At 55.6% G+C, this 14936-nt stretch overlaps 1 protein-coding gene across 3 annotated transcripts in view; it reads right to left on the bottom strand.

Annotated features, from left to right (window-relative positions):
• Window positions 1-5689: 5689 nt before the first annotated feature.
• The window catches only part of MATN4 (matrilin 4), a 25220-nt gene continuing 15973 nt past the window's right edge, over window positions 5690-14936 (bottom strand). For 2 of the 3 annotated variants that reach the window (XM_082065098.1, XM_082065097.1), the window contains 10 exons: window positions 13484-13600; window positions 11527-12096; window positions 9899-10021; window positions 9339-9461; window positions 9115-9237; window positions 8886-9008; window positions 8057-8470; window positions 7551-7703; window positions 6660-6764; window positions 5690-6484 (listed from right to left, as the gene is read on the bottom strand). In XM_082065098.1, coding sequence (XP_081921224.1) covers window positions 6426-6484; window positions 6660-6764; window positions 7551-7703; window positions 8057-8470; window positions 8886-9008; window positions 9115-9237; window positions 9339-9461; window positions 9899-10021; window positions 11527-12096; window positions 13484-13559 — 1869 coding nt within the window. In that variant the 5' untranslated portion in view covers window positions 13560-13600 and the 3' untranslated portion in view covers window positions 5690-6425. The remainder of the gene's footprint in view (window positions 6485-6659; window positions 6765-7550; window positions 7704-8056; window positions 8471-8885; window positions 9009-9114; window positions 9238-9338; window positions 9462-9898; window positions 10022-11526; window positions 12097-13483; window positions 13601-14936) is intronic. The other variant, XM_082065099.1, reaches the window with a different exon arrangement.

Below are 14936 nucleotides of genomic sequence, written 5' to 3'. Positions count from 1 at the left end.
TTTTCCTCTTTGCTCTCTCTAGTGTGTGCAGATAGAACAGGGTCCTCCCCCAATCTGGGCTGGGTCTGCTTGTTGAGAATATGCTGATGGGACATGCAAGCCTGGCATCAGCCATGGCTCCAGGTGACAAGGCTGGGGAGGTCTGGTGGGCACTGTTTGCTGGGTGATGCTCTGCCTCTGCCGTGCCTGGTGGCAACAACTGGCTCTGCTATTGCCCTGGGCAGGTCCCTCAGCCTGCACACCCTTTCTCCTGCTGATGTTTCTTAGCATTTCCTGGATTTTTAGCCCTGGCATTCAGCTGTACAAAAGTTACAAGAATCAGTAAGAGTTGTGGTTTTGTGCCCTGGCTTAAGGATTTCCTGGGCAATTCTCTTCAGCAGATTTTTACTCAACAGCTTAGGTTTGGTAAGGGGCTCAGCACCGCTATGTAACACTCTTCTCTGCATCCCCCAGGCAGGCAGGGTCCATCCCCTTCCCCAAGCCCTGCCTGTCTCGGGGTGTGCCTGGGGGGACACGCCTTCTCCAGAGCCCCTTGCAGCCCACCAGGAGCATCCCCTAAAGCATCCCACACATTTTGCTCTAGCCCCTTCCCAGCCATCTCCTCCTGGGGTTTGCACGCCTCTGGATGGATTTGCTGCCCCAAACCAGCCCCTCCCCACACTCGAGGTGTGCAGCTGGACTGTTTTCACCCTCTTACCCAGGCAGACATTTACAGGTGCATGTGCCAGGGTGAGCCTGAAGAGAGGCGGGAGGAGGTGGGGAAAGGAGTCGCACATCACAAACATCCCTGGGACAAGGTCTTTTTTATTTGTAAAAACAGCGGTGGGTGAGCAGGTGGCTTGTGGCACCGTGCGGCAGCTGTCAGCAGGGTGCTCCTGGAGCAAAGGGGGTCTCTGAGTGTGGGCTGGTGGCTGTCCCCACCCTCCTGACAGCCAGCATTGGGCAGGACAAGCCTTAGCAAAGGTGTGGGCAGCTGTTTGATGCTGGGGGTCATGGGCATGCTGAGATGGCTCTTGGTCTGTCCTAGGAGCAGGAGCTCACACTGGGGAAAGGGAGACAAAACAACAGGTTGAGTCTGGTACCTGGAGGAACCCCAGCCCACCTGTTTGGCCATCAAACATCCCACCAGCCTGACCAGAGCCACCATCACCATATCCCCCCTCTGCTACCCAGGGAGGTGGGTGAAGGGAGGTAGGATCCCAAGACTCTACCATGGGAGAGGCTGGGGAAAAATGGGCGTGAGATGCATCTTGTCCCACAGGAGGACGGGCAGCACTTGTGGTTCGGGGGGCACTGACGGCTGCTGTAGCACCGGTTGGGTGGGTTGGGCCGGGCACAGGTGACGCGGACGGGTGGGCAGGACCAGGTGCTGCCTGTGAGAGAAGGGAGAGGTTTGCTCCAGGCTGCTGGCAGCTGAGGGACACAGGAGAGATGCTCCCCAGTGATTGCCCCTCTCCTCTCCCATCCCAGAGCATCCCTGCAAACACAGCTGGCCTGCGCCTTATCCAAGGTCATCTCGTACCTGTCGGCAGCTCTGTCCAGATGATGAGCATCCCCACCAGGAGGAGGGCGGCCACAGTCTTCATGGTGCCCCGACCCGAGAGGTGAGAGCGTGGAGAGCTGGGGGACACTGGCATTTAAACCCTTCTCAGGGGAAGGGGTGGGAAGTTGGGCTGGGTGCTTGCCCATGTTTTTACATTTTTCCTCTGCCGTTACGTGGTGTTTTCAGGAAGCTTTTTGCACAAGATATAAATGTGATTGTTCAGTTGCTCAGAAAGCAGTTATTCCATTGCACAACTGTCCCTTGCAACCACGCTTGGGGCTGAGAGACAAGCCAAAGGGAGACGGTCAAGGGCATCATTGCCCAAGCAGGCTGGGGGTGGTGAGGCTGCTCTCTCCTCTCCTGGGCTGGGACGCTTTTCCAGGAAATACTGTTGTGGTGACCACACCGTGTTGCCTTCTGGGGGTCTGTTATGTGGTTTCCCTCAGTACCCTGCTTCCATGTGGACCCACAAACCAAACCCTACAGCATGATCCCCATCAGCAATGGTCCAGAGCATGGGCTGCCTGTGCCTTCCCAGGGATGGTGCTCAGAGGTTTTCTCAGAGGAAACTTGCCCCAAACCCTCCTGGCTCCTGTCAAGCCAATAGTATAAGCTAGTGTGGGGAAAGCAACTTTGGCTTAGCCAAGGGTGAGTGTTTCCCAAGCTCTATGGGGATCACCCAAACCCCAGCATCTTCTCTGAGTGGCTGCTGGAAGCAGGTTGGCACTGGAAGAAAGTGTTTGGCCTCACCAGGGTAGGATCATTCACTCCATACAGCCCTGTCACCAGCCAGAATTCCCTGTGCAGCACAAGGACAGGGTGACTGAGCCCCAGCTGTAGGGATCAGGGGCTGTGGTCATTGTTCAGATGGCAAAAATCTCAGTAGCCTTCAGACTGACTCCATCTGCTCCTCTCCTCCCAAGGAGATTGTACCCCCCCATGTGGGCAAAGCTGTTTTAAGTGCTCTTGGGCAATGGGAAATTACTCCATTTCCCACCAATGGGTCAATGTGCCCCTCACCTTGTGTAACACGTTTCTGGAGCTTTTCCTTGGGATTTCTGATGCTGACAGAAACCAGAGCTGTGCTGGAAACAAGTGCTGGCAATTACCCAGAAGGGGAAGGGACCCTGTGGCCAAACACCCCCTACTCCTGTGAAGGGCAGGCTGGGGCAGACCCTGATTTTGCAACAGGCAGGACAAGGAGCAGAAAAAGCCTGGACATCACCCCTACATGCTCCATGCAGACCTTGATCCCCCCACCATCACTCTGCCCCAGCCCCCAGAGCCCCCACTTTCCTTCCAGGGCATGGTGGGCATCTCACTGTGCCCTTTCCTGCTCAGAGTTCCCTGCTCATGTTTCAATGAGCCATATTAACTGGACCTTAACTGACTGGATATTTGTTAATTGTTGCCCAGTTTCCCTAATTATTCTGAGGCTGCATTTAGCTCCTTGTGTAGTAGTTTATTTAATAACCAGGAGAGCTTTCAGCCAATCCAAATAGACCTTCTGGGCCGTGCACCAACAATTTAGCACTTTTAATGAGAAATACAAGCATTGGATTAATTTTTAAGCAATCCTTTGGCATCCAGCTGCTGCTGGGGCCAGAGAGGACAGTGCTGGGCTCCCAGCAGGTGCCAGGATCCAGCTGAGCTGGTGCTTGGGCAGCACTTCTAAGAAAGGAGAAAACACCAAGGAACAAGGCTTGATTCAGCTGCAGAGAAGCTGGGGGGAAAGAAATCCATCTGAAGAACTTTTGATAGTGATTTGTCCATACAGGAGAAGTCTAAAATCTGCTTTTATTGCAAATTCCCATGGAATAACCCAAATCATGGCATTTCTGTGCACAGGACCGCCTGCAGTCCCTGTGTGTGCAGCACCCCATGCCCCAGGGTCCTGCAGAGCCGTCCCCATCCCACACTGCTCGCTCTCTTCTCCCTGAAAAGCACTTTGTGAGCCTCCTCCCCAAGCAGCCAGGCCTGAGCTGTGCAACACTGAGGATGCTGCCGGCTGATTCTGCATTTTCCCAGCCAGGCCAGGGCTCTCTGGTTTGTTTTACCCCATGATGGCAAGAAGTGACACCAGCAGCCCCCAGTCCCCGAGCTCAGAGCTTGACCATGGCCAAGCCCCAGCCTCAGCAGGGTGCACAAAGCACCCAAGGGACACCCCGTGCCCCACCAAGCAGCCCCTGTGCCCTAGCAGGTGATGCAATGCTTTCAGCCTGATGCCGAGCTCCATCCATCCACCCACCCCCAGCTCATGGATGAGGATTCGTCGCTCACCCTTCCAGATGCCCGGGAGAACAGGGTGTCCCCAGCACACCCTCATTAACGCTGGTATCTGGTGCCATCTAGTGAAACGCCATTAATGAGGCTCTGCAGGACCATGCAGACATGGCCTTGCTCCCAGATGGAATCCCACAGCCTGTCCTGGGGATGCTTCCCCAAAAACCCGGATGCCCAGCTCCTGCTGCCCTTTCCTGTGCCCCCCCTTCCACTCTCACACCTCCCCACCGATGCTTTGCCCCCCCTCAGGCGCACCGTGCTTCCAGCCCTCATCCAGCCTCTCCATCCCACCACTAGCCCTGCTCCACTTTGTCTACAACTTCCCTTAATATTTGCAAAAATTATACTGGGCCAACTAAGGCTTATCATGCCCTCAGGGTGTGCTGTTATCTGCTCTAATCAAGCCTGTAATTAAATCCCAAACTCAGCTAACCACTTCCTTTTATTACTTTTTTTTTTTTTTAATTATTATCATTTTAATGATTTTTTTTTTCCTGCAGGTTCTGTGCATTTTTAGGGCGCTGCATACAAAGCAGGGAAGTCACAGCCACCAGTTTTGGGGTTGCAGAACACCGCTGTGAGTTGTTGGTCCCTGTGCTCTGTAGCAATAGGATCTGGCTTGGATGTGGCTTGTGACCACCAGCACCTTCCTAAATCCCCTTAGGGCTGTCTGCTGGGCTGTGGGGTAGATGAGAGGGACAGAGGGATTCGGGGGGGGTGCACGGATGAGATATGGGGCTGATGGGTGGGATATGGGGCTGATGGGTGGGATAGGGGGCTGCCAGGAGGGCCATGCACAGAGCTAACCAGCAGTGTTTCATTTGCCAGCCCAGTAAACAGATATAATGAGGCTACAAATGTCCCAGTCCATGACAGCCAGGACAAGAGCCCTGTTCACGAGCCATCAAACCGGCATGCTGAGCTGGGGAACCGCTGCTTTCGATTGCATGTGGAAAAAGCTACTCCTTGCCTCATAAATTGAATACCTGAGCAGTTTCCAGTTCCTCTCCCTGAAGCAGCCCCAGCAAGCCCCACAAATTACAATTTGCAAAGCAAACTGGTCAAGGTGGGAGCTGGAGGCACTAACAGCGCCCTGGGGGAGTTGTGTTGATGTGGTGTGAGCCCAGGGCTGTCACCCTCCTCCTCCTCCTCCTCCCGGGAGCTCCCCCAGGGCACACAAATCCCTCCTGCACCACTTGCCAGTTCAGAAGCAACAGCTCCTCTCAGTCCTTCCTTGCTCTCACCTCCTGGGTAAGGGACCAGCAAGCCAAGTAGGTACATAAAAGACCCCTCCAAAAACCTGTCATTGTCCCTGTCCAGCAGCCTCTGCCTGTGCACAGGAGACAGGACTACGTGGAGATGTCCAGATGTCCTCCCCCCGAAGTGTGGGGCTGCGTCAAGGTGGGGTCCTGTGATTCAAAAGCTACCTCTGCACCATGCACCCGCAGGAGATGGGTCCCTGACTGCCTCAGCATCCCTCCCCGTGCAGCCAGCCAGGCAGCTCGCTGGCTCTCCTGCCCCTGGCAGACGTGTCACCACACCAGGGCCACATCCCCCATGGGTGTAAGTGGCTCTGCATCCCTGACTTGGCACGTTTACACCCCCATAAAGCAGGCACCGAGCTCCCGGTGCTCCGATAAGCACAAACTGCACAGCAAACATTGGAGACGGTGACAAAGTGCCCGTGCCATGCTGGCTTCCTCCAGCCATGGCTGGTCTGTGGCATCCTGGGGTGCCCACAGAGCAAGGGTTTTCCCAAAGGATTCCTGGAGCCTAAGGACAGGGGCCTTTGCAAAAGCCAGAGGCCTCTCTTCTGATGCAGAGATGCCCCAACAGCCCAGGCAAAAGCAGAGAGATGCGTCATACAAATCTTCAGGGTGTTTATTGTCAGGATAGAATTTTCTATATATAAAAGAAGTGTTTAAAAATAGCACTACCCTGCTCTCAAAATATATATATATATATACACACACACACACACATAGATATTTATAGAATGAATTAGTACCATTTTGCTATGTGATAAAAGACCAAACAAGATAAAGACCGATTTTGAAACAATTCTGCCAAAACAAGGGCAAGGAGATCTGCCCATTCCTGACACCCGCTTTCTGCAGACAGCCCTGTGCTCTGCCCATGGCACCAGCTCTCCCTGCTCCGCTGCTTGGCAGCAGATACTGAGACGGCAGAAGCTCTCAGGATGATGTTTTCTCTTGCAAAGCAGCTTGCTGGGCACTGGGGGGGCTGCACAGGGGCTGTTTAAATCCAGCCACTTTGGGAAAAGGCCGGGTGTCACATTTCCTCGTCCAAAGCCCAGCCTGCCCACACACGTGTCCATCTCACCCAGACCAGCCAGTTCAGAGGAACAAGGCAACAGTGATGGCTGAACCCCTTGGCTCCGCAGCAGGGGTTTCCGCTCAAGTTCTTTTTGGTTTTTTTTTTAGGATATTTTTTTTTTTTAAATACACTCCACATCCCCCTTGGGATTTTGCGGTACAAGAACAAACACTGATGCTTTACAATAACCTAGCAATAACAATGCCACGCAGCTACTGTACGACCCCGTGTCCCATCTGAGCGCAGCAGCCCTCTGCAAGGATCACTTCTTTTTGGCAATCTGTTTCTCCAAATCTTCGAGTCTGGCTGTCATCTGAGCAAGTAAACATGCTAAGGAAACTGTGAGCCAGACGGTCTGGTGGGCAAAGGGTTTTTCACCCTTGAAGGAGCCTAACATTTTCCCCATTCCCATTTACCCATCCCTCCCTTCCCTGTGTGCGGTCTGCCCCCAGGCTGCCCCGCACCCTGGCAAGCCCAGGTATCACGTAAAGGATATTTTTCTCGGTCAGGCTCTGCAGGATGGCCACAGTGTTCGTCTGGAACTGCACCAGCGCCTCGCACTCACACGGGCTGCGGAACTCCGTCTCGCCTTTGCTCTCCTCTGCAACCAGGGGTTTGGGGACAGTCAGAAGCACAGCCCCACGGTGCCTGGTTCTTCCCCTCCTCCCGCATAGCACGAGTCCCTTGTCACTAATGCCACCCTCTGGGGCTTTCACCCCATTTTCCCCTCTTCTTGCAGCCTCGCGCCTTTTTGCCAGGCTGCATCCCTGCTAGCCCAGCAGGCTGGCTGCCAGGCATCCCACCAGGCATCCCGCAGAGCTGCTGCACACGTGGTCACAGCGTGCTGAGGACAGCCAGTGTGGAGCTTTGGCTCTCCTTCGAGCTGGGGTGGCAGGGGAGATGCTGACCTCATATGTGCAGCCCCATGGGAGCCCCTGGGGTTTTCAAGAGCTCTGGGGAGCCCCAGCCTGTCGCGGGGCAGGGAGACCCTCACAGTAACCCAGTGTGGTCCTCCTGCACCCAGCGACAGAAGCACAGATCTGGAGGAGATGGGCCACCCTTGGAGCTGGGGCAGCATCTCTTCAGGCATAGCATAACCCCAGCCTCTGCCCATGTACGGCACTGGGATGGCCACATAAACCTCACTTTTGCATTAAACCCCCAAACTTCACCTTCTCTTCTTCCAAATCCCTCCCTGAGAACCACCTCTATACCCACAACAAGCCTGGTGAGATCCAGAGACAGCCTAGGCTGACAGCAGGCCAGCTCAACCCTGGGCTATGTGACACAGGGTGACAGACATACAAACCACCTCCCCAGCTCTGCAGGGAGAGAAGGGTTCCCCTGGCTCAAATCCGAGCCCCCCGCTGTGGCCAGGGGCACCCACCTGGACAGATGTTCAGCTTGAAGTTCTCCACGAGGTGGGTCATGGTGGTGAAGTCCGCCGAGTAGGAGAAGTGCTGCTCCACCGGTTCAGAGGCAATTGCTCTCAGCTCCTCTTCCACAGCCTTACCAACGCCCACGGCAAACATGACAATCCCTGTGTGGCAAAGATGGATCCTGAGCACTGCACCGGCCACCCCGCATCAAGCAGCCCCAAGACCAGAGGAAGCAAAGCTGAGGATGCAGGATTCCCCCCGGGCTTCCCAAATGCACAGCAGGAATTTGGGAAGGACAGGCAGGAGCACAGCAGCACTGCCATGGTGCAGGCTGCTGCACAAAGGATGCTGCTCCCAGCACCCTGTAACCATGGCAGAAGCACATCTGTCCTGTTGACCTGGGCGATGGAGCACCCCAAGGCTGGATGCTGCAGCCTGCCCCAGAGCCAGTCACCCTGAGGAACCATCCTGGGATGCCCAAAGCACTGTAATTTGGGTTCCCCAGCCCCCCTACCTGACTCCTTTGCTCTCCTGGCCCATTCGGAGATGTCATCTTGGGAGCGCCCATCCGTGAAGACAAGCCCAATTCTGGGGACATTATGGGAGAGAGGCCTGGCACCTTCCAGCTCAGAGAAGCTGTGCTCCACCATGTGCTTGAGAGCAAGGCCAGTCATGGTGCCTTTCTCCATGTACTCCACCTCCATCACTGCCTTCTTGATCTCGTCCGCGCTGTGGTACTTGTTGAGGGGGAACTCGGTGCGGACGCGGCTGGAGTACTGCACCAGCCCCACGCGCGTGCCGTGGGGGGACACCTCCAGCAGGTCCACAATGCGGTTCACAAACTGCTTCACCAGCTCAAAGTTTTGGGGTCGGACGCTCTTGGAGCCATCAATCACCATCACCAGGTCAACGTGTCCAGACCCACACTCTGTGGGCACAAAGGAAAGGTGAGAAGGGACCAGCCTGGCCAGGGTTGGCCTTGGGGTGAAGATTCCCAGCGCTGGAGCATGGTTGGTGGGCTTCAGGACACCTCATGGACCCCCTGGACCTGCAGCCAGGGTGAGGCTGGGAAGCGGAGCAAAGCGTGCCCAGAAATCTCAGCCCAAAAACCTCCACTGCTACCCCAGCGTCCCCTGAAAATCCCCCCTAGGTCATCCTATTCCTGAACCTTTCCTCAAAGCTCCTGTTGCTTCTTCTGAGTACACACACTGGCACCCATCCCTGCAGCAGCCAGGGTGCTCCCCCAAGCCCATCTGGCTCTCTGCCCTCCAACCCAGCTCAAAGCCACACTTAGACTCCCAGCCTAGTTTCAGGTAAGCCCAGAGCCGTGTCCCGGTACTCACTGCTGCACGCCTTGCCGTCAGCCTGGAGCTGCTGGCCATCAGGGCACACGCAGTGGTAAGAACCCTCCGTGCTCACACACTTGAACTCGCAGCCGTGATCCACCCCATTGCAGAGGTCAGTGGCTGGAAGACAAGCCAAGGGCACAGGGTTATCCCCACCCCACAGCCCTTCCCCTGGGGACCAAGCAGGACATAGAGAAATTGGCCGCGATGCCATGCCAGGACGTACCCCTGCAGGACCTGCCGTCGGGTTGCAGCGTGAAGCCGCTGCGGCAGCGGCAGTAGTGCCCGCTGGGGATGCTCACACACTCGTGCTGGCAGCTGTGGTTCCCAAAGCTGCAGTAATCGATCACTGGTGAGAGAAGGAGAGGGGTGGGCAGAAAGGGAGAGACAGGAGGAGGAGGGAGGGGGTGAGAAGCAAATGAATGGACAGGAAAGGAGAGGGACACTTACTCGTGCAGCTCCTCTTGTCCTGGTTGAGGTAGTAACCCGCGCGGCAGCGGCAGGAGTATGACCCGTGAGCGCTGACGCAGTGGTGCTGACAGCCGTGTCTCCCGTCTGCACAGGCATCAATGGCTGCAGGGGAACAGGACACCCATCACCCTCCTGTCCCCATCTCCCCGGGGCTGTGAGGGACCTCCCAGCACCCTGAGACAAGAAAGAAAAGTTCCGGGGCAGTAGGCAGAACAAACTAATAACAGCTTTGTATTCAAAATACAGAGCCAAAGCACTGTGCGTTTGGGTGGCTGGGATATGCATCGTCCTGTACCCACTGCCAGGTGACAGGCAGCCCACTGTGTTCACATGAGCCACAAGTGTCCCATCGCAGAGAGGTGACCAAGATTTAGCAATGCTGAGCATCACCCGCAGCCATTACAGGCCTGAGGCTGCAGGCACAGAGCACCCAGGCTGCTGCTGGCCTTGCAGTGTCCTCTGCTGCTTTTCAGCTGCCTTTTATGAGACCTGTCACTACAAGTCCTCTACAAGAGTTAGGATAATAAAACAGTTTTTACGGGAGCAGGTTCTTCCATCCATGTTGAGCCTGTAGCCTGGGTTGCATTCGCAGTAGAAGGAGCCAGGGGTGCTGATGCAGCTGTGCTGGCAGCCGTGCTCCCGCTCCACGCACATGTCCACCCCTGCAAGACAGAAAGGTCATCAGAGAGGCTCAAGAACAGGCCAGATACGGGGGGATCCCAGCTCCGGCACACACCCTGTCCCTGCAGCTGAAGCCACCGGGGTGACCTGCACAGCCCCAGTTCCTCCAGCCCCAGCGCTCACCTGCTGATTTCCAGCACACAGACATGAACACCGTGTGGGGAAGGTTCCTGCACCGCCTCGGCTTTCAGATCTACCCAAGCACTAAATCAGCACTCAATATTAACTGACACTGTCGATAGCTTGAGCTGAGTAAGCAAAAGCTTGAGATCAGCCAGAATGTGCTGAAGGAGCCAGGTCTGTGTGTCCATGCATCCAGGAGCCTGCAGAGCTGGCTGGGAATCACAGAATAGTTTGGGTTGTAAGGACCTTCTAAGCCCACCCAGTCCAACTCCTGCCATGAGCAGGGACATCTTCACCAGCTCAGGTTGCTCAGAGCCCCGTCCAGCCTGGCCTGGGATGTCTCCAGGGATGGTTCATCCACCACCTCTCTGGCCAACCTGGGCCAGGGTCTTGCCACCCTCAGTGTAAAAAATTTCTTCCTCATGTTTAGCCTGATTCTCTCCTCCTTTAGTTTAAAACCATCATCCCTTGTCCTATCACAATGGGCCCTGTTAGGAAGCAGGCACAAGGGTAGGCAGGTGGCGGGCAGGACGTTGTAAGCAAAGGCATCAAGTGCAGGAAAATATCAGGGTCCTGGGGGACACCATCTGGTCAGCCCCGGGCCCCCAGCAAGGAGGGACTCCCCATGGCACTGACACAGGGGCACCCATGCGCCCCTGGCTGGGAGACGCTGCCTGACAGATGCTGGCAGCTGCCTTCTGCCCTTCAACAGATGCTGAAGCATGTCAGCAAGGCTGTGCCAGCCCGCTGCGGTGCCAGGTCACCGCAAAGCCTGCCAGCATGGCAGGGGACAGACAGGTCCCAGCCTGCGAGCTCCTGACCCACACCAGCATGGCCACAGTGCAAGTCAGCCCCCGGCTCCCAGCCAACACCGGCCGGAAGCTCCAGAGCAAAACCACACGGCCAAGGGTTTATTAAACACAAATGTGCATGCAGCAGATGCCATGCACGTGTCTGCATAGGAGGGAGACCCTGCTAGAGCCACATCAAAATGTACACAGGGCTCTGGGACGTGTCACCCATCCCTGTCACACCTAGGGAAACGAGCTCCACATTTCCTGCTCTCCAATATGCCCATTACTGCTGCCACAATGCCCTGGCTCGGGGCAGAGCTACCAGGCACAGGAGAAGAAAAGTGCTGGCCTGTGATGCTTTCAAAACATTCCTTATCTCACCCCAGGAAAGGTGAGCAAGAGGAAAGGCCACCTGTCCCAGCACCTCATTGGGGAGGCTTTTTCCCTGTCCATGCTGCTCCTAGAGAGGGCAGCCACCCCAAACACCCCTCTGAAGGTCACCTTCTAACCCAGGTGAGAAGCTGGCACCAGGGCCACCCTCACACCCCACAGCCACAGCTCTCACCCACCGCAGAGCTTGTCCTGGAACTGCTTCCCAAACTGCTGGATGAGCTCGAAGGACTCCACCAGGAAGACGTGCTCCTCCAGCGGCGGCGAGGCCATGGCCCGCAGAGAGTTCATGTCTGCCCGCTGGATGCCCACAGCGTAGATCTCGATGCCAGCATTCCGGGCTTGGGTGGCCACCTCGGTGACACGGTCCTGGGGTCGTCCATCTGTCACGATGATGGCAATGCGGGGGATCTTCTTGTGCAGAGGGCGTGCGCCCTCCTGCGTGGTGAAGGCCACGTTCATGGCGTATTGGATGGCCAGCCCCGTCATGGTGCCCTGGGCCAGCGGGACGATGCTGTTGATGGCCTTCTCCATGTCTGCTCGTGTGAAGAAGGTCTTGAGGGAGAAGATGTTTTGCACCTGGCTGGAGTACTGGATCACCCCCACTCGTGTGGCATTGGGGCCCACGTCCAGGCTGCCGATGATGTCCATCATGAACTGCCGCATGGTCTCGAACTCGAAGGGCCGCACACTGCGGGAGCTGTCGATCACAAACACGATGTCCATGGGACCCGTCCGGCACTTCAGGGCTGGAAGGGAACAAAGAGATGGTTCAGTCTCGTGGCCACCTGTGATAAACAGAGCTGGGAGCGGAGACATCCCTGCTGTGTGTCTTGAGTGGTGCTCAGTGGGGGATGCGGAGGACAGGTCTGGGCAGCCCCCACAGACCAGCACCTTCCCACTGCCATACAAACACATGGAGGGTGCTGGCAGAGTAAGGGAGATGTGCCTTGGCTGTGGGGCTGTGGGGAATGGCAATGTCCCCTCCTTCCCAGCACTGTTCCTGCAGCCAGACCCAGCTCCTGCTCCCTGTATTTCCACAGCCAACAGCCCCAGGGACTGCAGAAACACCCCTCTGGCTGTCAGCATCCTCTCTGGCAAGGCTTAGGCACGGGTTTAGGCAGCAGGGTCTTTATCTCTGCAGCAAATCAGAGCACCAAAGTGTAAAACAGCCCTGTGCTCCACGCTGTCCTCTGCAAGCTGCAGCTCCTGCTCCAGACCTCTGCGCCACATGGGCTGTGCTGCCACGCAGGAAAACGCTGCTCAGGGCAATTCTCCTGTTCCCCTTGCAGCTCCAGCCTCCCCTGGTTTTTACTGCATTTTGCCAGTTTCTGCCTAAAACCAGGGCTTCCTTTGTTGTTTGGGTTTGTTTGTTTGTTTGTTTGTGTTTGTTGTTTGGGTTTTTTTAAGGAAATAACATGAGACAGTGAAATGCACAGCTAAGGGCATGCACACGGCGGGGATCGAGCCAAGAAGCCTCTCTTGGACATATGGATGCTACTTCCAGTGCAAACCAGGAGAATGTTTAGCAAGTTAAATGCCAATGAATATATTTTGCTTGGCTTCTGCAGAACCAAGCCTGGGAGAATTTGGCCCTAAGGATAAGCAAACACTTTGAGTCCCCTGGGATGATGCCCAGACCTGAACTGTCATCTCAACTGCTGCAAACGTCTCCGAGACATATTTGGCTCCTTTCTCCATTTGGCGCCTTCACTGTTTTTAAACTCTGCCCTGGGAGGAGTGAGGCTGGTGCCCCTGGGTTTGCTTTGTCCCCCCATCAGCAGAGATGCACAGGGAGGGGGTTCCCCTCACATCTGTGCCTCCTGCCGAGATTGAAACCCATGGGCAGGAGGGTGACAACCCCTGAGCTGGGCTGTGCCAAGGCTGAGGACGTGCCCAGAGTAAGTGGCACCAGAGCCACCGTTCTGGAGCCAGACTTGGGCTCCTGCTCCCCTGGGCAGCACCGGGGAGTTTGGGTCCCACTCCTGGGGGGATCCTCCATCCTCCTGGGGATGCCTCCAAAGAAGAAGCATCAGGTCTCCCCACCTCTAAGCAGAAAGCTGTCCCCTGAGGGCTTCATCACCCCAATGCTTTTGCTTCTCTCTCCTGTAGCAATTCCCACTGGCTGGGGCTCACCTGCAGGTTTTGGTCTGGCTTCCAGCGTCATCAGGAGAAGCAGGAGGAGAGGGGCAACGGGCAGGAGCTTCATCATGATTCTGCAAGACCACACGATTCCAGGGCTGGGGGGAATTGCTGCAGGGAGAAGATGATGTGCAATCAGTGCTGAGAGTGGGCTGAGCCACAGCGTGACATTCACCTGCAGCGGCTGCCCCCAGGCAGCACCAAAAACCTCGAGCAGCAGCAGTTTTGACAGATCCATTCCCAAAATTCTCTGAACCCACGTGGGACTTTTCCCATTCAAGGACTGGCAGTCTCAGCACAGCTAAATTTCATTACAGTAGCAACGATCTGCCAAAGGATCTGATTTTCTGCTCTGGGTGGAGCTGGCCATGGGACAAGCCTTATTTTCACTTGCAAAGCAGTCGGATGGGATGTTCAGCCAAATGCTTTTTCTGTGGCGGTGCGGCTGCTCTCCACAGCCAGCCCAAGAGTGGGAAAGCTGCACCCGGGGCCATGGAGCACCGGCCCTCCTGACGCTCCCTCCCTACGGGAACAGAAGCCTCCAGATGAAACGCCAGCACAGACAAGTGTGGCTCACAAGTCTCTCAAAGTCCCTGGCAAAGATCATTTTCCCAAGAAGCTCCATAAATCTATTTTCTGCCTTTTTCCAAAGTGCCTTTGGAGAGCTGAAGCCTCTGCAGGCACAGGGTTCCGCAGAACCCGCACAGATGGGATTACACCCATTCCTCTGCGCAGGTGCTGGGTGAAGCAGCACCAGCCCGCTGCTGTCCTTCATGTCACCCTGGGGGACCCCACCACTCTGTCACCAGTGCCTCGCAGCTCTCCCATTCTTGCTGGCTTTTCCAAGAGATGTTCTGCACCCCCCTCCACAGTCTTTTCATGCGTTTGAGGCAGGATAGTTGGAGGAAAAGATATTTAGACTGGTTACCCAAAACCTCAGATTGTCACTTGTCTCCCTCCCCACCCACCTCTGCATTGCATTGCCTTTCCCTGCATGACTTCTGCAGGGACATGGATTTATTTGGTTTATTTTTATTCCAGGTCTGGTTGGAAACCCAAGGTGCTGGGGGTGGGAAATTCCACAGTTAATGTGGCTTCCCCCAGGAGACGTGCAGCGCCGCAATCGGGCACAGATACTAGAAGGGTGCTTTTAAAAAAAGCACACGGAAATTCATTTTATCAGCAGTTATCAGCCGATATTTATTTAGCCCCAGGAGGTCTCAGCTGTAATTCATCACTAGGGCTGCCACTTAATTACTCAGTGGTTACGTGCAGCCCTGAACCTCATGTATTTGATAGCAGTGATGCTGATAATAGGTTTCACAGCTGCATCTTAAGATTGTCTCCAGACTCAGTGTTTGCACCTGAAAAATGATATTGAAGAAGCAGAAGGACAGAAAAGGGCTACAAGAGGAAACTGGGATCCAGAATACCAGCCTCAAAGTGA

The sequence above is a fragment of the Streptopelia decaocto genome (genome assembly GCF_964273445.1).
Source record: "Streptopelia decaocto genome assembly, chromosome: 14".
Lineage (NCBI taxonomy): Eukaryota > Metazoa > Chordata > Aves > Columbiformes > Columbidae > Streptopelia > Streptopelia decaocto.
This window is presented reverse-complemented; position numbering and strand designations above follow the sequence as displayed.